The 26,480-nt window shown below is 40.9% G+C and overlaps 1 protein-coding gene across 2 annotated transcripts in view; it reads right to left on the minus strand.

Moving 5' to 3' along the window:
• Positions 1-26,480, minus strand: part of lama5 (laminin, alpha 5) — a 96,260-nt gene that overhangs the window by 11,393 nt on the left and 58,387 nt on the right. Inside the window, exons 17-59 of one of the 2 annotated variants that reach the window (XM_056421989.1) lie at positions 26,006-26,058; positions 25,497-25,596; positions 25,336-25,388; positions 24,759-24,864; positions 24,537-24,636; positions 23,751-23,907; positions 21,531-21,660; positions 21,032-21,174; positions 20,683-20,786; positions 20,089-20,242; positions 19,783-19,946; positions 18,713-18,821; positions 17,612-17,709; positions 17,319-17,532; positions 17,006-17,132; positions 16,784-16,923; positions 15,681-15,796; positions 15,250-15,461; positions 14,677-14,878; positions 12,871-13,015; positions 12,610-12,750; positions 12,214-12,375; positions 10,527-10,634; positions 10,234-10,317; positions 9,643-9,873; positions 8,912-9,025; positions 8,645-8,775; positions 8,470-8,550; positions 7,873-8,087; positions 7,457-7,557; positions 7,009-7,192; positions 6,517-6,657; positions 6,167-6,318; positions 5,937-6,047; positions 5,379-5,490; positions 4,385-4,558; positions 3,128-3,324; positions 2,935-3,051; positions 2,336-2,490; positions 1,724-1,853; positions 994-1,096; positions 740-853; positions 387-569 (exon numbers count right to left, since the gene is read on the minus strand). In XM_056421989.1, coding sequence (XP_056277964.1) covers positions 387-569; positions 740-853; positions 994-1,096; positions 1,724-1,853; positions 2,336-2,490; positions 2,935-3,051; positions 3,128-3,324; positions 4,385-4,558; positions 5,379-5,490; positions 5,937-6,047; positions 6,167-6,318; positions 6,517-6,657; positions 7,009-7,192; positions 7,457-7,557; positions 7,873-8,087; positions 8,470-8,550; positions 8,645-8,775; positions 8,912-9,025; positions 9,643-9,873; positions 10,234-10,317; positions 10,527-10,634; positions 12,214-12,375; positions 12,610-12,750; positions 12,871-13,015; positions 14,677-14,878; positions 15,250-15,461; positions 15,681-15,796; positions 16,784-16,923; positions 17,006-17,132; positions 17,319-17,532; positions 17,612-17,709; positions 18,713-18,821; positions 19,783-19,946; positions 20,089-20,242; positions 20,683-20,786; positions 21,032-21,174; positions 21,531-21,660; positions 23,751-23,907; positions 24,537-24,636; positions 24,759-24,864; positions 25,336-25,388; positions 25,497-25,596; positions 26,006-26,058 — 5,868 coding nt within the window. Of the gene's footprint in view, positions 1-386; positions 570-739; positions 854-993; positions 1,097-1,723; positions 1,854-2,335; positions 2,491-2,934; positions 3,052-3,127; positions 3,325-4,384; positions 4,559-5,378; positions 5,491-5,936; positions 6,048-6,166; positions 6,319-6,516; positions 6,658-7,008; positions 7,193-7,456; positions 7,558-7,872; positions 8,088-8,469; positions 8,551-8,644; positions 8,776-8,911; positions 9,026-9,642; positions 9,874-10,233; positions 10,318-10,526; positions 10,635-12,213; positions 12,376-12,609; positions 12,751-12,870; positions 13,016-14,676; positions 14,879-15,249; positions 15,462-15,680; positions 15,797-16,783; positions 16,924-17,005; positions 17,133-17,318; positions 17,533-17,611; positions 17,710-18,712; positions 18,822-19,782; positions 19,947-20,088; positions 20,243-20,682; positions 20,787-21,031; positions 21,175-21,530; positions 21,661-22,308; positions 22,448-23,750; positions 23,908-24,536; positions 24,637-24,758; positions 24,865-25,335; positions 25,389-25,496; positions 25,597-26,005; positions 26,059-26,480 lie in introns of both variants that reach the window. The other variant, XM_056421988.1, reaches the window with a different exon arrangement.

Genomic DNA, 26,480 nt, shown 5'->3' on the forward strand with positions numbered 1-26,480 from the left:
AAACCTATTTCAAAATAATACATTTTTAACTTGTCACCTCTTTTTATTCATAAGTTAAAGCTATTGATATCAAATAACTTATACATATATAAAAATATATATAAATATATATATACATATATATTATGTATATATTTATTGTTAAACAGTTTGAATATTTATTCTATCTGTGGCTTAGTTACATGTCTTTTGAATATGGCTAGTGTGATGTAACTGGCAGTGGACGTCAAAGTTAAAATATTTATGTGAGAAGAACTCACGTAATAAAAAAGAGCAGACAATAACAGAAAACAAACACAACTGTGGAAAGCAAACAGTTCTTGAAATCCTTATTTCTCCAGGATGCTTCTCTGGCGATACGTTCACACACGTCAACAAGATCCTACCAGTCTTGTTGGCCTCCATCAGGGCGTTGTTGATGTCATCATTGGTGGTGTTGGCGTTTCCGTACGTCTGCTGCCATTTGTCCAGCTGCTCTTGAAGGGGGCGCAGGGCGTCGTTGACCTGTGTGGCCGTGCTGTTCGCCAGACTCGCTGCTTGCTTCGCCTCGTCGATCTCTTGACTCACATCTGTTCATCACAGAGAAGGATGGAGATGTTTTTGTAGTCTAGTAGATCAGCACATGTGATGAAGCCAATGTGCTCTCATGATCCTTGCACTTCACATGGTTGAATGCAATAATTGAAATGTCAATTTGGATAAAAGCGTCATCTAAATAAATGTTGTATAATGTGCGTACTTGTAGTGGAGTTGAGGTTGTTCTGAATCTCCGTCAGGTTCTTCATCACATCAACCTGCTTGGTCTTGGCATCGTCCAGTCGCCTCTTGGCGTCTTCCAGCTGCGGCTTCAGGCCTGTGCAGCAGGAAAAGACAAAAGAAATTCAACCACTAAAACATTTAAACTGAACTCTACAATTCTCTACGTTTACTTGATTCCATCCCTGATAATGAATAGTTTATATGACTGTGCTGATGTGAAAGATGTGTGTTTACTGTCGTTGAGTTCATCGTTTAGCTTCTCGACTTCGTCCTTCAGCTCCACGCTGTGGTTCCTCAGAGAATCAGCGACCTGCCCGAGGTTCTGGTGTTTTAGGTTCTAAATACACACACACACACACACCGATATTACAAGCCAGACACGGACAAGCAAGTTGTTTTATGAGTTTTAATGTGAGCACATACACTACCGTTCAAAAGTTTGGGGTCATCCAGACAATTTTGTGTCTTCCATGAAAACTCACTTTTATTTATCAAATGAATTGAAAATTGAATAGACAAGGTTAGAAATAATGATTAATATTTGAAGTATTAATTTTGTTCTTCAAACTTCAAGCTCAAAGGAAGGCCAGTTGTATAGCTTATATCACCAGCATAACTGTTTTCAGCTGTGCTAACATAATTGCACAAGGGTTTTCTAATCAGATATTAGTCTTCTAAGGCGATTAGCAAACACAATGTACCATTAGAACACTGGAGTGATAGTTGCTGTAAAAGGGCCTCTATACACCTATGGAGATATTTCATTTGAAACCAGACGTTTCCACCTTGAATAGTCATTTACCACATTAACAATGTATAGTGTGTATTTTTTATTAATGTTATCTTTATTGAAAAAACAGTGCTTTTCTTTGAAAAATAAAGACATTTCCAAGTGACCCCAAACTTTTGAACGGTAGTGTACATCTTAAATGGGGGTGAAAACATAAACGCGTGTGTCTTGTACCTCCATCGTGTCGTTAGCAGCCTTGTTGGCCATCTTGGCTGCCTCCTCCGCCTCTTTGATACTGTTGATGATCTTGTTGTATGCTTGTGTCACATCCACTAATCCGTCCTTCTTGGTTTCTGTTACCAAACTGCAGACAAACCAGATTATTAACATCTTCTCTTTACTTACTTATCATGGCAACTTGTGCATGGCCCAGGCATGAATCAGGCCATAATGCAATGGCAGTTTGTCCAAACATCACCAAACTTCTTAGTTATTTATAAGGAAGCTGTTGAAACATGTCCCCATATGCCAAGACATATGACTGGCAGGAACTTGAGTTTGCGATTATTGAAAGGCAGCATAAAGTGTGCGAATGGTCCGACTTCTTTTTGACAATTAAACCAGCTGAAGTGGCTTTGCTGAGCTTTGTGAAGCCCAGAACCCGCTCGCTAGTCGCTGCTGCCTGCAGCATTCACTTTGAAGATTGAGCTCATCCCATTTGTTCAGTGAAAAAGGGCATAAACCTGTAATTGTCGCTTGCGGCTATATTTTTTTTGTCAATACAGTGAAGTGGCGTGTAGAACAATCTTAGTACACGGATGTAGAAGTAGCTGACTGCTCTCTTACCTGGACAGGTTCATGGCTAAAGTCTCCAGTAGCGCAGCGTGTTTCTCTGCTTCTTCCACCAGAGGAATTTTAGACTCGACCGAAGAAAAGTTCTGCACTTTCTTTGCCAATGATGTCCTGGCGCCGTCCAGCTGGGCCGCCAAGCGCTCATATTCCTGAAAAAGACATTTAAAGTATTAAAGCCACAAAAAATACTGCAACATCTGCATTTTTGATTCAGAATAGGATCCCTACACGTTTTGTCTGTATCTGGCACCATCAACGAAAGCAAAAAGCTAAACAAATAATCTTTAAAAAAACGATACTTTATTGGAAAAGAAATTAATTTGTTCATAATATACCTGCAAAACGCAGAAGTAATGACTGAATACAAAACCTTTTCTTGTACTAACCTTAACAAATAACACTTAAACCCTTAAACCCATAAAGCAGAACGGAAACTTAAAAAATCCAGAGTTTCTTCTGTCTTACCAAAAGGTAGTTGTGAAGCTGCATATTTATATCATCAGGATTTGAACACCTTGTCTGGAGCATGTATAACCTAAAGCATATGACAGAATTTTATGTTCAAATCTGTATGTTTTTGTTATTTTTCTAACCTCTTTGGAGTCGTGCAGCTTGGACAACACATCGTTGACCTGCGCTACGTCATCTTCAGCCATGGACAACTGGTCGTTCACCTCGTTCCGCTTTGACAGCAGGTCTTCTATCCTCCTCTGAGAGAGAGAGAGAGAGTCAGCATCTCCTTTCACCACTACCCTCTACTGTGTTGGGGATTACCCAGCAGCCCACCTGGTTCTCCTCCAGCGTTTTCTCATTGGCGTTGTTGATCTCTGCGGCTCTGGCAGTGTTGTTCACAGCTTCGTTCAGGGCGTCTCGGAGGTCCATCAATCCAGAGTGGAAGCGGGCCAGGCGCTCTCTGATAGCATTGGCCAAGTCGCTGTTCTCTCCCTGACGACCTGCCAACTCCTTGTTAACACGGTCCAACACTGGCGAGGACACAGAGGCGGAGTTTGAAGAAGTGATCATGTCTACAATTTGCTTTTGATTGTTTTGGGTCTAAAACTGTGGAAACGTTGACTTTTGCATTTGATTACTTTTGTTCTGCTTTAGAAACATGGTTTCAACATTTGAGCACCAACTGTCTCTCCGAGTAGCTTTCACTATGTAGAAAATCCCCAGACTGATGGTATGAATGTGCAATGAATGTATTGATAGATTAGACGTATCTTTTTGGCCATTGTCATCATTCTCAAGAAGAAGGTCTTGTCATAAAGATAATCATGACATGACCATGTAAGCATTCATTTTGTGATTTCAAGAAATTAACAAATATGATCAGTCCAATACCATAGCCCTTAAAATAAATAAGTGTTGCCAAGATCATATTTATGACTTGTTTTTATTCTATTTCACACATGAAAACAAGCAAATCAAATTGGCACTGAAAATTGAGCGTTTTTCACCTGTTCTTAAGTCAAGCACAGGAGAAAAAAACATTTAGATCAGATTGGAAAAAAAGAAAAACTGTCCCTAGAATTGTCTGACTTGCTTCTGTAGTCCAACCGGCAGTTCTTATGTTAATGTTGCTGTCTCACTCTTAAAAGATTGCTTTGAAGTTCCCATATTTATCCTGTTATATAAAGTTTTCAATGTGAAAAAGCAGCAAACACGCAACAACATAAAGGATAACACAATGGACACAATATTTGCAATAAAACAAGTGTAATATGACTTGAATGTCCAATATTATGTATTTAGGTTCAACAAACTGATGGAAAATACTATTAAACGTGCAGTTACCACACGAGTAGTTATTCCCTGTGTGAACAAATTCTTCCTCTTGCATTCTTTATCTATTTAAAAAGGGAAGTTGTTTCTTACCAACTTATTTATGCCGCTGAGAATTTAGGCTGGAGAAATGTTTTGGTCTAAACACAGAATATAAACTACAGAAATATCTCTATATGTTAGACATCTTTGATGAAGTACCATTCATAAAACTGGTAAGTGTTTCAAATTAATAAATATGTTAGTAAAAATACTCACATTTCTCCGCCTCCATCTTTTCTTTGTCAGACAATTTCTTTTGTCCCGTAACACACCTGTTCCTCATCTCCCTCAGCATGGCCTGCACCTCCCTCATCTTCCTCTCCCTTTCCCCTTCGTCCTGCTCAGCTTCGGAGGCATTCAGCGATGTCTGGTTGGTCATCTTCAAGATGTCTATGGAAAGCACCAGAAAAACATCAATCAATTAAATGGTCTATATAGCAGTCCTCTCTTCAGTGGATGAAAGCTATAAATGGGATTGTTAGACGAAGGCTCCCAACTCTGAAAGACACTGTCCCGCAAAATGTGAGTAATTTAGTTTCAGAGCTTGTGTTCATCTTAGTGTGGAATGACAGTATCTGAAACTTGTTTTTCTTTCAAGAAAGATGAAAACCAAAAGTTTTCTCCACCGGCTACTAAATTGTATGTCATTTTTAATAGAGAACAAACTAATTAAAAACTTACTTTTAAACCTTTAAATGTTTATTTTTTATATTGTTAGTATGATTTTACCACATAATTGCACACCAACAACCTTTTGAAATGTATACACACATGAAAAAAGATCACTGAGTAGGGAAGCCCAGTTCCACCAGTATAAAAATAAAATATGATGAAAAGCTTTGCGATACTAGGTAATATTAACGACTTAAAACATCATTACTTAGGAAAGCAAAATATTGAGAAACCCATCTCATAATAATGAATTAATTTCTTAAAATAATGACTTAGTATCTCAAAATAATTAGAAACTTTTGCATGTATTGACTTGAGATACTATGTAATTATTCCAGATAGTTTCTCAGTAGAATGACTTTCAGAGTCTTTTTTTAGTCCACATGGCCAGGAGAGGGCTTTTAATACTCTGAAATCTACTCGAGCGTCTCATGGTAATAATTAGCAACTGGAGCACTGATTGACTTAAACGAACAGCTTGTATCATGTTGTACAAATCGGTTTTGATACACATCTGACTGATTTTCCGCTGTCATACCATTTAAACCCATGGTCATGTTGACGATGAAGGACAGCAGGTCCTGCGCCCTCTGGTGTGTGCTGTTGGTGCTGTCCCACAGGTCACCGACCCTGTCGGTCATCACTGTCGCCTGAAAACAACACCAGAACATAACACTCTCAGTTCTACATACAAGCAAACAAAATGTTCATTTATTTAATATTGTATTTGTGAAGACTTGAAACTGTTATTTGTTAAAACCAGGGGAAATTACATTGTTGCTCTTTTACATTCAAGTCAATAAACTACAGCAAGAGAACAAATTCATATTTTTTGCACAATCTATTTAACTTTTTTTTGTTTTACTGTTAAGGCTTGAGAGTTTTTATGTAATTACAAAGTAGTGGTGAGCGGGGTGGACAAAATAAATATCCCAATAATTATCGAGTTATCACCATATTTACAGTAATATTCAAGAAGAAGTTCCAACGATAACTGAACTTGCCCATGAGCAAGGCATAGAGGTCTGTTGTTGTTTGACATAATCATACTGTGTGTGCATGTGTGTGCGTGAGTGTGTGTCATCAGTAACCACACCTTGCCCTGGAGTTCATCAATGTCATCATCGATATTCTTAATCTCAGCATCCAGCATGTCGGCCCGGGTCCTGCTGTCATCCAGCGTACTGTTGTAGTTCTCTATGGCGCTCTAGGATCATGGAACAATGTGGGTTATATGTAATATGACACCATCAGCACGGCAGTCTTACAGCCTATCGATTGAATCACATTATGTATGTGTGTGTGTGTTTGTGTGTGCACACTCACAGCGATGTCCTCCACAGACTTGTTGAGATTGTGCAGCTGAGCCCAGGCCATGGAGCTGGCGTTCAGGCTGCTCAGCTGGACGGCCACCGACCGGAAGTTGTCGTTCATTTTGTCGAGATCCTCCAACAAGACGATGACGCAGCTGTCACACGCTGCAGGGAGAAATACGCGCGCGCACACGTTCACACTTCATTTCACTCGAGGGTTATAAGAACACTTTCTGATAAATGTTTTTTTGGTTCTGTTCCCTGGCATTGTTTTCTCTCTTATGCATATTTTTTAAGTATCACATATATAAAAATGGTATCAATTGCAGTCCGCCCTAATGTGCGGGTGTGTATTTTACTTACGTTCACAGTGCATGCTGTCATGGTGCTCTACAGGTACGTTGTATTTTTGCTTGCAGGCGTCGCACTGTTTTCCCGTCATCCCATCAGGACAGCGGCACTCTCCCGTGCGAGGGTCACAGCGACCTCCTCTGCAGCCGCACTCTGCAGAGAGGCAGACGTGAACATGACTGCTACTAATGCTACTGCTGCTTTTACAGCTCCGATCACATGTTCAAAGTCCTTTCTGCCGAGCTGGAAGTGTTCACACTGGCCTTATTCCAGCTGCGTTTGAATATAAATTGAGTACACTCAAAGATGCTGTCCAAAAAGTGGGGTCTGATTATTATAAAAAAACAGAATACTAAGAGTTTACTTAAATAAAAATATCACATGAATTACATTTTAAAAAGGAGAACAAAATATCAGAATAGCCTGAGCATCCATTTAAAAACAGATTATTCTGACAGTGACACAAGTGTCGTATGCTGGTTAGTGTGTCATGCATGCACTCACTCTTGCATCCGTTGGGTCCGTAGTGCCAGAATCCAGGAGCGCACTGTCTGCAGCTCGGCCCGTTGACTCCGGGCTGACAGGTGCACTGACCGCTCTGATGGTCACACGGCTGTACGAGAGCGGCAGAGGCGTTGCAGTCACACTGACGGCAGCCGGAGCACGATTCAAAGCCAAATGAGCCGTTCTGAGAAACAGATTGACGCAAAGGCTCGAGGTGAAGTTTAAAAGATACTCCCCGCTACATCTCATTCGTAACAGAAAGATTTATCATTGAGATATTAGATGCAATATTGCACAATGTGATCATCAGACCTCTGTTTTAACTCAAAGCTTCCAATTTCTTTTTTTTGCGATTTGTAAATAAATTGTTGCAAATTATATTTCAGATCCCCAATCCACACATACAGACTGTACAGTTTACAAAAGAAAGAAACAGTGCATCCCTTACCTCACAGCGGTCACAGTGCGGTCCGGTGACTCCAGCTTTACAGCGACACTGTCCGGTTTGAGGGTCACATGACTCGGTGCCACATGGAGAGCAGTTACATTCTGCGTGAAGAAAACCGAACGCACACAACTTTTTTATTTGCTGATACAACTTTTAACAACTTACATTTTTAGATTCAGTAAAGTAAGTACGGCTAGAAAATGAGGAAACTTCTTTCCCTCGCCTTCATCAGTGTCCTAATTTCTGATTTCATCCCTGATCTTCACCTCCACTTAACCCTTGTCATGATATATCCATGATTAGCAACAACATTGATCTTAATGTATTGCACCAAACACTGCAGAACTCCAAAGTCCAGCAGACATTTTCCAGAGTAGAAAACAGGAAATGATCAGGTATGTCAAAGCCAAACTCACTGGTGCAGTTTTTGTTAGTGACGGCGTCTCCATAGTAACCAGGTGCGCAGATGTCACAATGAGGCCCGCCCGTGTCGTCCATGCAGCTGAGACACTCGCCCGTCAGCGGGTGACAGTCGGTGAACAGCATGTTGGGGTCCGTGTTGTCGTGGCAATGGCACAGCTGGCACCTGCTGCCCAGTACCATGGGGTTGCCGTAGTAACCGGGGGCGCACCTGTGTTAAGAGACCCATTTCTAATCACACATGTATCTAACAAGGTTGTATTTCATTTGGGTTCAGGTATGTCGATGTGAACTTACTTATATATACTTAGGAAAGATACAATTTGTTTAAAAAGTTTAAATCTCTAGTTTAGTGACACAATGATCCAAAATGATAATCATGAGTTATCAATTAAAAATCCAGTATAGACCTACAACAATTAGTTGACTAATCAATTAAAATGACAGAAAAGTGATAGGCAACTATTTTGATAATCGATTCATTGTTGAGGTAATTTTAGAGTATGTCAAGCTTGGCAATTTCCTACTTAGTTCTGGTTTACAAAATATTTAAAAAAGATGTTTCGAGCCACTGTGTTGAGGAGGAAGTTCACCTTTCACAGTGCGGTCCAGCGTAACCCGGCATACACAAACACTGCATCCTGTCGGTTTTCTGCACACAACCTTCTGCAAAGCTACACAGAGAGAACAAAGGAGTGGTTATAATATATGATTCAATGGGAAAGTAACAAGAAGAGGTCTTAAAAGAAGACAGTATAATAGTCTCACTTGTTGGATGGGACCCTTAGTGGGCAGGGACAACTGGAGCACGACACCGCCTGTCCGTCAAGACTGTTGTTGCCGAGAAAACCACCTGGGCAGCTGTCACAGTGGTCACCAGCTGTGTTGTGCTGGCAGTTCTGATGGACAGAGAGAATAAATAATGATAAAGATGGATGACTTACCAATAAGCAGCACTAGAGGGAAGTGATATCAAGAAGGACAGAGTGGTGTGTGTGTGTGTGTGTTAACGGATTTATCATTAAAAATCCTCACCAAACAGATTCCAGATCCGTCCAGGCACCGGTCAGAGTGTCCGTTACAGTTACAGGGAACACATTTCCCGAGAAACAGGCCAATAGTGTCTCTGTAGTAACCCGGAGCACATTGCTATAGAGAAGAGAGGAACATTTATGTAATGGCCAGGAAGTTCATTTGAAATTATGACTAGGAATGTATAAGTATAAGCCCAGAAAGTAGTTTTTAAAAAAGAAGAAAAAAGCCCATAATAATTTTTCACTTCAAAATTACTTTTTTAGTCCTAAAAGTGGTCCAACATCCCCAAATTGTCAATTCACAATAATATTATTCAGTAAAAGGTTGTCAAACTGGGCCGAAAGAATGCTTGACATGTCTACTTAAAAACATCCTTCCCCAAATCAATCTTCTGTTGAATGGGACTGTATTAACTGCAGAGTTTCTATTGATTATTAAACTTTGTATAGTTGGGTTGACAATAAAAAGCACCGTCTAATTTTTCTACAAACACAATGTCGACCATCCGAATAATTTGAAGGCTTTATGAGAAGATATTTCATAGACTACATTGTAATGATGCAAAGATACGACATGCTGTGACTTTTACACATCATTTAATACCATATTTTTTTACTGTAATATATGAATTGTAGAATTTCCCACTTTTAGTATAATTCCAAATGAATGTTGAATGAAGGTTTCATCTTAGTTTTCAAATGCTTTTGGGAAACACGGTCTTGGTTCCTCACCTGACAAGAGCCTCCGAGGTAATTGGCAGGACACATGCAGATCTCCACATTGTTGGCGTGGCGACCGGCGGAAAGGCTCTGGGCGACCTCCAGCACGGCGCCGCGTAGCGACACCGAGTGGGCAGACTGGGAGTGTAGCGCTCGGATCTGCAGAAGTTCCAGACCAACCAGAACCATCATCAGCTCCTCCCGAGACACAACGTTACCGGTCTGCGAGTGACGGAAACTTCCCTGTGAGGAGAGGAAGGAGGGAGGTGAACAAATGAGAGCGCAGGTTTGTGCTTTTGACTTTTCTTTGTTCCACGATGACCTTCAAGGAGGTACAGGGACATAGTCACACAGCTAAGTGGACAGCGACACCTGTTGGCCAGCAAATGGCAAATATAATACAATAAGGAAGACAATTGTACATGAATGAACAAAAACAGCAAACAAACAATACTCATCAACACTAAAAAGCACGAAAAGGCCAAACCCGACATGTTGCTGCCGGCCTGCACTTGTTGTGTTGTAAAGAAACAGCGTCTCGCATACATCCCCCGGCTTACGAGTCTTTAAATGACCCGTGACGACATGTGGAAGTGACTTTACCTCGACCATGTGCACGATTCCCAGGTGAGGCTCTTCCGGTGAGGAGTACTCTCTTTCCATGAACACCAGGGTCATCTGGTTACCCTGAAGGAGGAAACACATCGTGTGAAAAGGGTGTGTGCAGCAGTTTAACATAGAGCGTGTGTATGTTCAGTTTTATATTCGGCAGGCTTTTGGCAGCTAAAAGCATTTGTTAAAAAAATTAAAGACTCTCTTTGTTTGTACATGCATGTTTGTGTGTCACATTTCTGATATGTGAACCTTGGTTTCAGTCATATTTGTGTGTTTTGCACCTTGAGAATGATGTCGGGCCTGGAGGCTTCTGCAGGCAGAGACAACACGTCGCCTCTCATGGTCTGAGTGTGGAGACGATACCTCAGATAACCTCCATAGGAAGAGACCTGGGGAAGCAGACAACCAGTAGGTAGTAGTTTCAGGGGATATTAACATGAAAAACAAACAAACATAAAACGACAAAAGAGACGAACAGTCATGAGGCAGGAGGCAAAAAGTGAAATAGAGACAGGAAAAGCAGACAGACCATCTTAATCCATCCAACAATGGATTACATTCAGCTTGTACAGTCATCAGAAACAAGATCCAGGGCCTTTATTTACATGCCGGCTTCGTCAAAGCTGATATTTGGAGCAGGTTCATGCAGCGTAGCACGACTCAGTTTGGGGCTTAAATCAAACCATCAGCCCGCACGCAGACCGATGTTGGCTGAATCCCACATGAAAGCTGCCGATTCAAACGTCTAGACGAAAACGCTTATCTGTTTCCAAACACCTCGTCTCAGCCTCTGGATCATGATGTGGGATCATTTTGTGTATGTGTGTCGTGACCAAGCCCCACGCTGTTTGTCTCGTGTTTTTATCTCATTTAAATTACCAAGCTACGGATTCTGGGCTGTACCGAATAGTTTGGCGCTTCATTCATAACAATAACATAACATAATCAACAACTTCAAACACATTTATTTTACTCCGCTTTAATCCATTTCTGTTGCCGTTTAGCATTTTCACTGAAGTAAAAAAGAAGTTGACTCTCCCTCTCGTCGCACAAGATATTTTGCTGCTTCTTGTGTTTGGACAAAATGAAACCTTTGAGAAGTTTGGATTGTTTTGACATTTTAGGAGTTAGGCTTATCTGCTTTCTTGCCAAGAGTTGGATAGAAAGATCAAAACGACTTTCATATCTGGAGCGTGGAGCTTAACTTAATCAAGCATAATCACAGGAATATGACAACACGCCTATTAATCATAATCTCTCTGTTTCTACATGTGAGATGCATATTGGCACTACTCCAGTTGTTTTAAGAGTTCTTTATGACAACTAAGAGACACTTGAGGCGTAACATTGTTTCAGCATGACACTCTAACAAACCCAGTTTGATTGACCTATTATTACTTTCACTAAAGCTGTTAATATGTATCTCATAACATTCAAAAGCAAAACACAAACTGTAAGTCAATGATCTCTGAAGAACCAAAGTCATCCAGTGATGGAAAAAAATATATATATTGCTTGCCTCAAATGGCCCCCTGAGGGATTAATAGGGTGTTTTGAATGAAATCTACGACAAGGAACTTTTATTGTGAGCTCAATCTTGTGGAAAAAAAGGATTTTCAGAGCACACAGTACTTTTAGGAAGACTCTCATTTTACAGCAGCAGGGAGAGTCCTGGTTCTGGTTCCCTGTGCCTCCCATCCCTCCCAGCGAGGTGAAGCTCTGCCCCTGGCCTCTGGTGAAGCTGAATGATTTCTTCTGATGTTTTGCAGAATCCGACCCCTTGGCACTCAGTCATAAGCAATAAGGATACCTATATAGAACTAGCCAATCTTCTTGATGATGGTGTTGTTTGCTTCTGTAGGCCCGATAAAGCCATCAGCATTACATTGAGTCTGTTTAATAACCATAACCGTGAATAATTTATTTTCTCTTTCCTCCAACTTTCAGAGGTTAACTTTTTCTTCTTACCTTGTCTCCCAGGTAACTCTTTGGTGCATGCCAGTGAAGGTCCTGGTAGACATCGGGCACATCGCTGAGGTCGGACTCAACAAGGTCCTGACCAGGATACACCGCGACCGCTACTTCCTGTCTGTCTGCTCCAATCAACACCCAGCCCTCCATGTCCATCACCTACAGGACACGGGGGGAAAAGGTCGATGATAAAACAGCGGTGAATAAACAAAAGAGGGAAGACATCAACACATAAGTTTACAAAATGTCCAGCAATGTTGAACCGTGAATGTCGTGTACCGTTACACCTTTACCAATTAGAAATCAAGTCCTTTCCTCGGTTGGCTGCAGAATGCACACGTTTGGATTTTTAGACTGTGGAGATTGTCGGAAAAGTTTAATATTGAAACAGACCTCGGTGCGTCTCTTGTCAGAGCTGCGACAGCGGTCGGTGGCTCCAAAGCAGAAGCAGCTGGTGCAGCCCTTCGGGTTGGTTGGGTCCAGGTGGAACGTACCAACTCTGCACTGGTCGCATCGGGAACCCTGAACGTTTTCCTGCAGGTGGAAAATGCACAGCAGCTCAGAACACACTGTTGAGTGCAGGAGGACGTGTGTATGTGTGTGTGTGTGTGTGTGTGTGTGAATATGTGTGTGTGTGTGTGTGTGTTGCCCCACCTTGCACAGACACTGTCCTGTGAAGAAGTCACACACTTCCTCTTCTGTTCCTGCCTCGTTGCAGTCACATAGCCTGCAGTTGGGGTAACCATAGAAACCGGGGGCGCAGCGGTCACACTGACGGCCAACGACGTTGTCCTTACATCTGGAAAAAATATTATGTAATGGTTTTAATTAATGTTTGAGAATCAATGGGCCTAGGTTTGTTGATCAAATGTAAATCTCTGTCCAACCTTTATGTGCATGAATGAACTAATTAAACATAAACATTTTGACATCCACACACAGCCCTACACTGACAGCCGGCTGCAGGGTACATGATACTACTAGAAACTATTAATATCTTCAGAGAATGGTCGGTTACTGAAGTAAATACGGTTTCTCTCTGTCATGTTTAAATGTCTTGCTTTAAGTTTTAATGTAATGCCTTTGTTCTGCCTACTGTGTTCTGTCCTATCAGCGCCTCTCGAGGTCACTCATCACATGTCATATTTTGATTGTTTTATCTGCACAAGAAAATAAATGTAAATACAAGATAAATTGTGTGAACCTTTGAAATTCAAAGGTGCTGGTAGGCAGATTTCTTTTAAACGTTTAAAAAGTGCTAGGTTTGCATGCTAAGCTCTTCGCCTCGTGACTTTCGCTCCCTATTTATAGTGGAGAAATGCATTCATGAGAGTGGTATTGGTCTCATCGAACTCCAAACAAGAAAAGCAAATATGTACAATATCCTTTCAGGGCAATTATGGGTAAAATAGAATAATCATGGAGCTTGAAGAGGGGAGGTAATATTCAGAGAAAAAAATAAACAAAAATCCCAAATTCACATGAAATAAATTGAATATTAGCTAAGGTTTATCAAACCATAAATTATCAAAATAAATATACAATTTTAATCTCAGAGTTATCTCTCACAATATGACCTCCTTCCCCAAACTCCTTAACATTTTTCTTTTACCTTTAATGGTACAATATGCCATCATAGAATATGTTCCCAAAGTTCTGAAAATCCTTTTAAATTCAGTGGTCAAAGTGTCCCACTTTCTCTCGTTAATATTCACATTTTTCAGTATATGTTTTTCCAGTTAACGCATCGATAAGATAAACCCAGTGAGCTGTGTGTTCGTCCAATCAGGTGAAGAGTTCATGTTGAGTGAAGAAGAGATCCGTTACAATTACCAACTATTGACCATAGTTAGAAGCACAAGTGTTGTGTGATGAATGTGAGCTGCTTTTAAAAATAGTGTTGTAGTTGTGAACATAAAAAATGGTGACGAATGGGGTCTATCATCATGTTATAAAGCTTCCTGTCTGCGATATTCATTGGAGGAGGAATAACGCAGGCAGGAGGACAGATAAGACGAGGACAGGCAGCTGCTGTGTTGTTGCCAGTCCTCAGAGAGCCACGTTTAAAAACCGGCAGCTTCTACAGACAAGAGACAGTCTTGAACAGACAAGAGTTGGCAATTATAGCTGGCCAACGACACAGCAATCAACCCAGTGAGAGAGGCGCAGCCAAGATCCGGTCAGGAGACAAAAATGGCGAGAAATAACTGCCCTTTTTAGGTATTTCCAAACAGAGGCCTGATATTTTAGAGTTGAACTTGCTGAACTCCAAATATAACAGCGTGGAGAGCAGATGATGATTCATGGCTTCTGAAGAAAATATAAACTTCGAGGAAATGAGAAGAAACTGAATTTATTGATTTAATTGTTTGTGAATTTTCAGAGAGGGAAGGTTTGCCTGCCTCTGATTATGGCCCCAAAGATACGATGATGATATCAATATTCCTCGTCTTGTCGTACCTGCACTGTCCGCTGAAGGTGTCGCAGTTCACATCGGGGTTGACGATGCCCGGCCGAGAGCAGTTGCAGACCTCACACCCAACCAGTGGGTGGCAGCCAAACGTCTGGGGCTCACACTGGGTGCACTCTGGGAGCACAGTCCTGGGAGGGCAGATACAGTCGCCGGTCACCGGTTCACATAACCTTGTACCACAGTTACAAGCTGGAGGGAAGGAGAGAGGGGAGTTAGTCCCAGGGAGGAAGGAATCCATCAGAAGAAAAATAGCTTTGATTGCTTAGACATTTCAGAGACAGGCAGGAGGGTGGAGAAGAAGCCACAGAAACAAATGCATCCAAATCATTTTCTTTGTTTTTGAGTTACTGCAGGAACAAAACATTGCAGACTGTAAAGATTTTTTTTTTTTTTAAAGGTTTAAAAGTTACACAACAACATTTTATGATTTGGACACTGGAGAAACAGCAGTTAGGTTTTCATCAACTTTGAAAAAAATATATATGAACAATTTAAACCTAATTTATTATCAGTGGGACTAGAGCTACTTATTTGACCGCCAGGCAGTCAATCACACTCACGTCTGCAGTTGGGGAATCCCCAGTAGCCCGTGGCACACATGGAGCAGTCCCGGCCGATCACGTCGGGCCGACAGCGGCACTGGCCGCCGAACTGCTCGCAGGTGTCGCTCTCGGCTCCGACCTCGTGGCAGGCGCAGGGCATCGCCCCGTTGTTGAAGAAGGCCGACAGAGACACCGCCGAGCTGAGGCAGAACTGAGAGGCGGTGGAAGGCCTGCAGGGAGGAAGAGAAGAGAGGAAGAGTCTGTAGTACTGTAACTTTAGTACTGTTAAAAATATCACAATATAGACTCATTTAAACTATCTCTGTTGCTTATTTAGTTTAACAAGTAATCTGAAATCACTGGTAAAGGAAAAAGATGACTACAAATACTTTGTATTACAAAAACACCTGTCATTGTTCAGCTCTACTGCAAACTGCTGAGGTACTGACTTAATGTCAAAGCTGTTTTGTCCACAGTTGCTGATGAAGTCGTATGATTTATCCAGAGGCTCCTCGTTCAGGTAGCTGGAGCTGTAGCTCGTCTCAGGCACGACCAACACGTAGTCCTGAAATGACACAGCACATGAGGGGCCAGGCATGAGAGAGTGAGAGGGCTCCTCATCTGTTACACTTCCATTTTGGTGGAAAGACAGTTGAATGATATAACCCATATATCATCAAGATGGAAATAGAAGAGATAATCTCATATGAATCAATAATATAACAAACAAACTGAATTAAAAATAGATAAAAGTGCAACATGTGTGGAAGTGCAGAGAAAATTACAAACATTTTTAAACTAGAACAACTACAAAATATATACGTAATGACAATAAAGTTAAAATAAAATAGTAGGACATGTGAAGTGATGAGATAATGGAAAAGAAAAATCATTTTTAAGTGTCAGCCATCTTGTAAAAGTGAGTTTTAAGGAGGCAGATCTCACACTGTTCCCAAGCCGAGGGAGGAAATTTAAATGCTCACAATATTGTATTATGCACCTTTGATTCATGGCTTTAACCCTTGTGTTGCCTTCGGGTCATTTTGACCCGAATCAATATTACACCCTCCCCCCGCCTTAGGATTAATTTGACCCCATTCAATGTTTAATGTCGGTGTTCTTTCGGTAGTCAACAAACAAACATAAAGTGCCTCACACTTAAACTTGGAAAACAATATTAATTCTAATAATTTTCTGGAGGTTTTAATTGCTGGCGTCAAATTGAACCCAAAGGGTAAAATATGTTAGTAAATATAAAGGTAACAGGAGGGTGAAACATTGAATCGGGTCAAAATGACCCAAAGGCGGGGGGAGGGTGTAATATTTAATCGGGTCAAAATGACCCGAAGGCAACACAAGGGTTAAATACCAAGAGTACGTAAAGATGTGCTGCATTTGTGTGGAAGATTTTAGGAATGTAAGTTCTTGTTTAGAATTCAGAAACAACCCCAACAAAAGCAAAACTTAGTGTTGGACACAAAACAAAAGAGAGCGAAAGTCCAATATAAGCCAAACACAGGGAGAGAAATACAAGCAGGGCGGTAACACTCACCAGCCACAGCGTCTTGTCAGCAGGTATCTGCACAGTGAGGAAGACCTCGTGGTCCGTCACATCCAGAATGATCTGATTCTCAGACACCAGGACGTTACGGCAGCCGTACGCGTGGGGACAGAAGGAGGCGTTGGCGTGGCCTGAAGGAGACGCATGAAAACTGTCTCGATCTATTTTGTTTTGTACAGTTTGTACGGCCACCAGTACTGGACCTGCTCTTACCTTGCCAGATTCGGCCACCATTAATGTACACCTGCACAGGGTAGTTGGGGTGGAGAGGCTGGTGATAGTGGAGAATGAAGACATAACGTCCCAGAGCATGGACACGGGTGGAGTACACCGCTGCATTCTGGGATGACAGAAAGAGATAAAAAAGAGAACATATATTCGTATTGTTATTCATTTATCTCACTCAGGCACTCCAGTAGGTACTTTCTTGAGGTCTGAGTCACAGTTGATAAACTAACTGTATTGCCTTTTTGTCACCAAACTGTTGGGGCCGTGTCATCCCTTAAAACCCCTCATGCGTCTGTACCTGCAGTGAATCCAGCCTGATGTGGTTGCCATTATCTGCTCCGTGGGGAGGTCTGTCTCCTCCCATCCAGGCCGGCTGGTCACTCTGGTAGAAGGGCAGAGGAGGAACTGCTACAGGGGAGGCCAGGATGGGCTCCTGTATGGAGGAGCTCTGGCCCTCCTTCAGGACCAGCGAGTCTGAGGGGGTCTGGAAGCGTGAGGGGATGCAGGAGGAACTACAGAAAGTAGGAGAGGTTGTTAGGTAGGTCCATCTTTATAAAGGAGTTACAGTGCGGTTATTATTTGTTATTTTACCTGTCAGGTGAGAACTGTCCATGAGTGCTGATGCAGTGGACTTTAGGTTTGACATACTCCATGGTGAACTGGTCTTTAGGCACCAGGTACACTTTGTGCTAAAGACAGTGAAGAAACACACCGGTTTGTAATGGAAACATTCACAAGATGGTCAAAAATGAATAGGTTAATACATGTTTGATAGATAATTTATAAAAAATACACTACTTTTTTATATAGAAAATGCTAAACATGCAATTATAAGAACAATTTACCATTTCTCAATATTTCTGACGGATAAATTGTTCGTTGATTAATCGCTCCAATTAACCATTCGGTTAATTGATACAAAAAAGTTATTATTTCTTGTTGAATGATTTATATGAACATATATTCAAAATCTACATTTTCTTGTGTCACAAGTATTTTATCATTGAGATCAAAGTGTTTCAAAACTTATAAAAAGAAGGTGGAGAGAACAACTCTCGCAAAAATAAGAGGATAGATAGAAAAACAAATCTGATGATGCATTTTGTCTGATTTAAATAGTTTTGTCTTCTATGTTTATGACTTCAAAACAGGTAAAAGGTTTTGCCAGTTCCGTCTGTGAAAGTTACTTTTGGAGGAAAAAATTCTCCAATAGTAAAACCCAAAACATTCAAGTTCTCTTCCGGGTGAGTTTTTATTTACACACAGTATGTGTACCTTCAAATACATGGGGTTGTGGTGCACTTCAATCTCTTGTGGTCCAAAATTAGTATTACAATAAAACGTAATAAACGGTAACAAATAAATTAAAAAAACAGAGAATGGTGATCACTGGTTTTTAAGCATAAACACCAGTTGAAAAACAATTTAAATCACTCATTAATTGGATAAGCTAAATGTTTTTCTCACCTGCCACAAACGGCTTTTGTAGTCTTTTGTCCTTTATGTTATAATATAAATAAAACCAATATTTTTTTATTATTATTAATATTATAAACATAGGTTCACTTTCCAAACATTAGCATCTTGGAAATCTCCATTATGCTCTAACCATCTAAGGTCAGAGAAACCTTCCATGCTTGTAACATATCTCCAGCATGATGGCCGATACTGTGACCTGGGTGTTGCTCTCACCAGGAAGAAGCTGGCACGGTCGGAGACGAGCTGGATCTCGGCTTCAGAGGGGAAAGAAAAGAAGGCCACTCTGTTTTGTCCATCGATGGCCACGACTCGACACAGGAAGCTACTCAAAACACACAGACACACACATACACACACACACACGGAGTGATTACGAGCTGTTGACAGACTTCATAAAGAACAGACGGTAACAGTAAACTGTGAACCAGCTGAGTCTACATATTATGGGAAAAACACACAAACGTTTCACTGCAGCCAGAATAAAAAGGAGCGCTGTGCTCTGCAGTCCGCCACGTTCAATGAGATTACAAACCTGAGGGAGCAAACATGCTCAGTTCAAAGGGAACTGTGAAATGTGTTGGGAAGAACTGAACAACGGCTCTCCCCTTTGCCGCCAGTTGACAAGCAAGATTACCCATCAGCCATCGCTCGGCCAACAGCTGAGTACAGCACTCATTCTGCAGTTGGCATTGTGCTCTGGACACATTGCTGTTCATGGAGTTTTGCAGAGTTTACCAATAATTTTATTGATATCCAATTCAATTATTAATTCAGAGAGAGAGGAGGACAATATTTGAATTCATTAGTGAAACATTTCCCTCAGTAGCCGCAACAGGTATTGGAAAGGTTTAGGTTACCAGGGTATCAATATGAGTGTTTCTGGTCACTGTGGATTGCCGTTTAAATTACACACTGCAGCATCTTAACAGAACCGTTGACACCATGTTTCTTTCTGTCAAGCTTGCACAACTTAACAACAGTAAATAAAAGGACTGGGACTTAGGAAGGGTTAAAAGTATCTGTAAATCAGACAAAATCTGCAGGTTCATGATCATTATGGTCAGAGGTGTTTTCAAAGAGCAGAGGTGTGGTACTACTGGCGTCATTTCATTCATTCATCTTTACCAATAAGATGGTAACTGTGACAACTACATCTTTTAGTTCTGTCCTCTCCAGATTGCTGCACTTATTCAAGAGACCTGGATCAAAGATCAGTGTAACCTTTGAAAAAATGATGTAAATAGGTTAAAAGTACTGAATCTGAGGAAGGAGCTTCTCCGTACCTGTATTTGCAGTGCTGCAGGGTTATGTGGTGCTCGTGTGTTCGTGCTCCCGGCATGTTCACAGCGACAGACAGAGTTTGTGGCAGTTCTTCCTCACTGGAATATTCCACAACCAGAACGTAATCGCCTGGAGACGGCAGACGCCCTCGCAGCTGAACGCTGATCTGAAGCATAAAGAATAATAATACTAATAATAATAATACTAATAATAATAATAAACAGTTATTAAAGCTCTGTCCGGTCTCTGAGTCTTTGTGTTTCTATAAACCAACACACATACTGCACAAACACGTCCCCCTCTCTTACATCATAGCCACTGCAGACGGCCATGTCAGGGTGGCGTGGGGTGACCTTCTCAGTTGGGCAGGGGCGTGGCAGGTGGTTGTCGTTACGACAGCTGGCATCATTGCCGGAGATTGAGGGGAAGGAGTCCAGAGACAGATATCTGTGCTGCAGACAGCTACATGGGTAAAGAGACGCAACAGACAGTTATTTGATGGACAGGACTTATGTGCTGGGTTATTTCTTGGAATTCAGGAAGTCTCTATGCTCGGCCAAGAAATAGTCCCTCACATAACTGTCTATAAAACTACAACTTGTTGTACACAGATCCAGGCTAGCTGTTTCCCCCTGTGTTAGACTTTGTGTTAAGCTAAGCGAACTGCCTGCTGTCTGTATGCTCATATTCACTTTATAACTCACACAAAGGAAACAAAGAAAAATATTTTCCAGCATGTCAAACTATTCCCTCAAGGTTTAAAACAGTTTTTACATGATGATAAAATGTATAACATTTATTCAATATATATTACATTTTAAAGCACATACATTTAGAGCTGTCATTGACTAATGAAGCAATCATTTCGCTATATTTAGTAAAAAGCGAATGTGCATATTTACTTCTGGTTGCCGTCGGCCACAGAGCTGTAGGAGCAGGGCTCAGTAACTCTGATCTGCAGGATGGGAGCTTCATAGTAGGCACTGGGCAGAAGGACCAGGTAATCCTGAAGGTGAAACAGAGCAATAATACAGAGTTACTTGGTGAACACTGAAATCACTTTGTCAACTTGTGCAGACATTTGGTGGAGATTTTGTTGATTCAATATGAGTATTCTGTTCATTATCTCGAGAAAACATGAGAAAACATTTCTCACTTGGCTTTCTGTTAGAGGTTAGATAAGTGTGTATGTGTGTGTTTGTGTGTGTGTGTGTGTGTGTGTGTGTGTGTGTGCGTGCTTGTGTCTCTCACCAGCAGGATTCCCTCAGCCTCTATAACAACAGTCCAGGTTCCCGGGTTCAGGACAAATGGCTCCACAAAGGTGTTCTGGGGAACGTTGACAAAAGTCGGCTCCACACTGGGAGCAAAGACAATCTGTTTGGACTGCTCTGAACCTGGAAACACACACACACACACACAGACACACAATAAATGTACTGAGTTAGATAGTACAACTAAAATGCAATCAAGAGAGAAAAAGGTAAATACTGTAAATGTACTGAACATTTAAAAAAACATAAAATAAATTCACAACAATAAAAACGTGTTTCAGAGACAAAAATACGTCTAAATGTAAAAAGAAATTAGATATAAATTATATATATATACACATTGCAATTGTAGTGAAACTAGGAGCCAACAACTATGAATTGTGTTTGATTAATACAACAAGACACACACATACAGTACATGTTTCTTCACAGTCACAAACACTCATACTTTTTCTCTTTTGGGCGTGGTGTACACCTACCTCTACGGTTGACCTGATAGGCTGTTATTTTACCGTTGGACGTAGCGCCCTCAGAGTTTATATATCTGAGGATGAAGCGAGTCAGATAGACGTCTGCCTCACTCACATAAATCTGAAGCTTCACTGCAGTCTACAGGGATGAAGTGTGAGAAGAGGAAGTGTGGAGGGTAGAAGATATGAATACTTAAATTAATAGTCTTAAATCCCTGAACTCTGCACTGATCTGTGGCCCTGAAGGTGAGAGAAGACTGAGGAGAGGCCACCACCAACAGCAGCTCAAAATCACCAAGCACCACACACATCGCTCCATCATCCTGACCAGGGGCCGATCAAGGAAGGCAGAGTACAGAAAGGAGGAGACAGCCGATTGAGCTGGAATTAAGTTAGGTTCCAATCAAAGTCCAAGTCAGAAAAACTTCTTGACACATTTTGTTCATCATGTAAACGTATGCAAAGGCTTCTGCTGTATCAAAGACATTTGGCTGACATTACTGGCTGATAACTATAATCGTGCGTTGAACAAACTGTTCTATTGACATTTCAAAGTAGGTAACATTGTCCAAATGATGATGAGTCTCAGAAGGAATTCTGACTTGGAATCGAACAGTAAGACATATCTTTGAAACGCAGCTGAAATCCAGAGGAAAGCATGGAAATAAATAGATAAGAGGTATTGAGGTGGTGCAGCTTTCAATCGAGCATTTACTGCACTGCATCTGGAGTGAGGGATGGAAGAGAAGAGAGATGCATTCCTGTCTTTTTTTTTCTTCTCACTCACAGTTACCACAGTAGTAGTTCCAGCTGTCGTCTATGACCGACACCCGGCCCCGAACATCGGAACCCCTCCTGTTGGCGTAGCGTAGCACCACGTGGAAGAGGTCTGGAGAGCTGACCGACACCGACACCAACACTTTGGACTGCCGAAAGACCAGCGAGCAAGGCAGCAGGCAGAGGGAGAGCAGTGGGGGGGAGACGGTGAAAAGAAGGAAGAGGTATAGGGAAACATAGGAGGGAAGAGGAAGGGGATAAAGATGGAAGAAGAGCAAGGGAAGGAGAGAACGGGTGGAGGAAAAGGAGAAGGTGGGAAGTAGCAAGGGGATGGTGGAAAAAGGGAGCAGAAGAGGTGAAGCAAAAGGAAACGAATAGAGGGGGGAAAGCAAAGGAAAGACAAGGTGGAAAGAGGGGAGACAAGTGCAAGGGATTACAAAGGGAAGAGGAAAGGGAATCATTAGAGTTGAGGGCAGGAAAGAATGAATAAAACAGGAAAGAGTGGAAGTATGTCGTATTAAAGAGGAAAAAGATATAGAGAATAGGGATGAAAAGAGAAGAGGAAAGGGGGATATGAAACATACAAGAAGGAGGAAGAGATGAATAAAGGAAACACCAACAGAATAAGAGAAACCAAGTCAAAAGCAAGACTTTAATACCATCACCTCCACCACCAAAACACTTTAATCACCCAAAACGGCCCAGACTATTTCTCTCTGAATTTCCACCTCTCAGCACAAACATCCAAAGAATCTCAGAAGTAGTTAGCCACTAAAAATACATTTACAGATTATTTATTTTCACTAGTGAAACATATTAAATGTTATTTCCATATTGAGACAAGGAACACAGGTTTAACATCTGTCAACTGCCTAATCAACAGAGGTGTAAGTAAAAGTACGTAGAAGTACGTAAAAGTAAGTATAATCCAAAGTGCTTTGGAGTAATAAGTGCTGAGAGGTAATTATGTCAATGAGAAATATTGCTTTGAGCCATGGAGCAACCTTTCTGGTTCATATAGGAGGAGCATAAGAGACGGGCCACAGTCACAATAATATAATAATGCATAATAATGATCACATTATTTGGAAGAATAGCACATAGAAAATACATTCGGTATAGTTACTGTAGTATTGGAAAACAAATCAGTGAGATGACAAGAAGTGCAATTATCTGGAGTATTGGATATATATAAGTACTAACTTAAAGGGCCAGTACGGCTTAAACGAAAACACGACAATCTTTAACTTTAGGGGATTATACACTTATATACACTAATATCGCCCTGAACCGTATAATCCAATTCTCATATACAGTATTTCCCTGAAATCCTACAAATCCTCATATCTGGGTCCTTGAAAAAAACATTTATCTGTAAAATGTTGTAACACCCAACCAAATCCTGACTGTACGGTAATGGCCGACGGTGAAGGTCAAATGTAACGTTCCTACCTGGACGGGGGACATCTGAGCATAACCCCTCCAGCTGAAGTCCGGGAACTCCAGAGGGTTGTAGCCGAATCGAACCGGTCGGCCATCGAGCATGGTTCCCTCCTCAATCTCAAACTTCAAGTGATGGAGGTCTGGGAAGTAAAAATCTGGACGAGGTCTGCAGACACAGTAGAGGGCATTTAGAGGGTAAAAGAGCTAATGTAGCAGCAAGCAAGTCTGGATTTAACATTTTCATAAAGTTAGGTCTCTATGGAAGATTTTCTCATTTCTCTTATTTCTCTCCTCATTTCTTCATTCATGTGGTGATATTGGTCTCTTATGAACCACATGTTTCCTACAAATAAAGTTGGCAATGCGAGGCAAGACATTTATTTTTCAGGATAAAGCAACTGCAGTTAATTTCTTGCACTTTTTATTGAGTAATTTGATGTCTTTAAATTCCTATTTTATTTGTATTGTATTGTAATTACTTTCGGCATCATTAACAACCAAAGACTATTAATCGAAGGGTGATAAAGTAACAACTTCCTTTCGGCATAATTATTGTCTGTTCAACCCAAACATATCAAGGATTGAAGAATATTTTTTGGGGTAAAAATTTGAAATATACGAAATGTAGTCTTCATTTTAAGATTTACTACCAATCCATCTGGCCTGAAAATACAAGTTTCATTATCAACTGCAATTAAAGAAATCTCATCACAATTAAATCAATACAAATAAATTGATGTTTAAAGGGACAAGGACATCATGTTAAATCCCTCTCAGGTCTGTGGTCTAACTCACAGATTACACTTTAGTCCCTCCACATTGGGTCTGCAGCGACAGCGGCCGTTCCTCTCTCCACAAGACTGACCGGCTGAGCCTCCAATGTCACACTGGCAACCTAGATACACGACACACAAACATGTAAATACAAGACGGCTGCATCACAGCACTCAAAGCTTCGGTCTGAAGGGGGACACAACATTTAAAAGGTGTTATGCAACCCAGCCGATGAGCACTCACCCTGGCAGCCAAAGTAGTTGTGCTCCTGCAGGTTGTAGAAGCCATCTTTACAGGTGGAGCAGGTTCCACTGCAAGCGTTGGGCTTACAGTGGCACTGGCCAGTTTCCTTTCACACAAGAAGTGGATTACTTAGAATGATGACAGGAAGCTTGGATATGAATCTTACAGGGCTTCTGTTGATAATGTTGTCGTCTGTTTAACCCTCGATACTCGGAACATCTTTTCAGATTCCTAATTTTGTATTTTACGACCATTTTGTCTATGTTAATGCATATGGCATATATTTTGTTGAGGATATTGCAGCAACATTTTTAAAGGGATAAACTTAACAATGGAGACAAAATTATCAAAATTGAAACATTCTCAATACAAACATGTGTAACACGCCATCACATCAATAAACTCTTGGTTTGTTTTTCACTTCGAGAAAAATGCAAACCAATAATAACCAATGTTACAACAACCACAATGTATTTAATCTTACAATTTCTGTCTTCAAACGCATATATTCATGTGGTAATGCATCATCTCTATGATCTATATACAGGCCAAAAGAACTGCAGGTAGATGTGCTCACCTGTGCACACTCTGCCACCCCACTGATGGTACCTGCAACGTTACACTCACAGTCTGCAGGAGAGAGAAGACACTCAGACTTCAGTTCATTGAGGAGCTCCATTTACTCCATTCAAACCAGTCCAACATATGTGAGGTGAGTGTGTTTGTAGCATCTCTTACTGGTGCATCCTTCAGGAGTTTCAGGGGAGAGGTTCCAGTACAGAGCTTTACATTTGTCACAAGCCGGGCCCTCCACATGACGACGGCACTCACATTGGCCCTGAGAAGGTGATTGACAGGTAAATAAACTAATATAATATCAACATTTCTGCCAGTAAAAGAAAATAACAACATCAAAACTTAGCCTTACAATAATAAAAGAGATGCTGATCGTACAAATGTGAAACTCTCAAAATAATGAGCAAGATAAGACATCTTGAGAAATGTTCTCATTATTTTGCGATACTAAGTCATTTTTTTACAGTTATATAATTTGGAAAATGTTCTCATTATAATGAGCAAGGGGGGTCCCCCCTGTAAAACCAGACCTCTTTTCTTTTGGCTCATTAAAATGGTCTTTCATAATTTAATCAGCTCTTTAAACTGGAACTATTTTGTGTTAACTTAAAAAAACCAATGAAATAAAACCTTATAAATGAAATAAATTAAATGAAACCTTGAAAACTCACCACTAGTGTCTGCGACACATACTGAACAGAGCCGGCAGGGTGGCAGGTACCAGCTACAAAGGACGACGAAAAAGAAAGACAAAATAATATTGATAAAACCGGTCGTGTCAAAATGCAGCCATTGGAAGTTTACGGCAAGAAAATGAAGTCATATTATCAGATATGCTGGTTGTTGGTACCGTCCATCATTCATCAATACTATAAAGTTCCTGTTACTTCTTTCATTTCCTTTGCATATAGGTGACACCAAGAAGTAGCTGTGTAAGCATCTATACCCCAATTATGATCAATATGGAAATAGGTTGTTCAGTCAGGTTACAACACCTTGTACTGCTTTACATAATAATATAATACACAAGAAGGCAGTTGTTGTGTACAATATTTTAAAAACCCAAGACTGAAGCTCAGTGAAAAGAGGAAATTAACAAGTCGAAGCCTGAAACTGAAAAATCCTCCTCCTGCCAGAGTAATGTAG

The sequence above is a fragment of the Pseudoliparis swirei genome, chromosome 9, assembly GCF_029220125.1.
Source record: "Pseudoliparis swirei isolate HS2019 ecotype Mariana Trench chromosome 9, NWPU_hadal_v1, whole genome shotgun sequence".
NCBI classification, from domain to species: domain Eukaryota; kingdom Metazoa; phylum Chordata; class Actinopteri; order Perciformes; family Liparidae; genus Pseudoliparis; species Pseudoliparis swirei.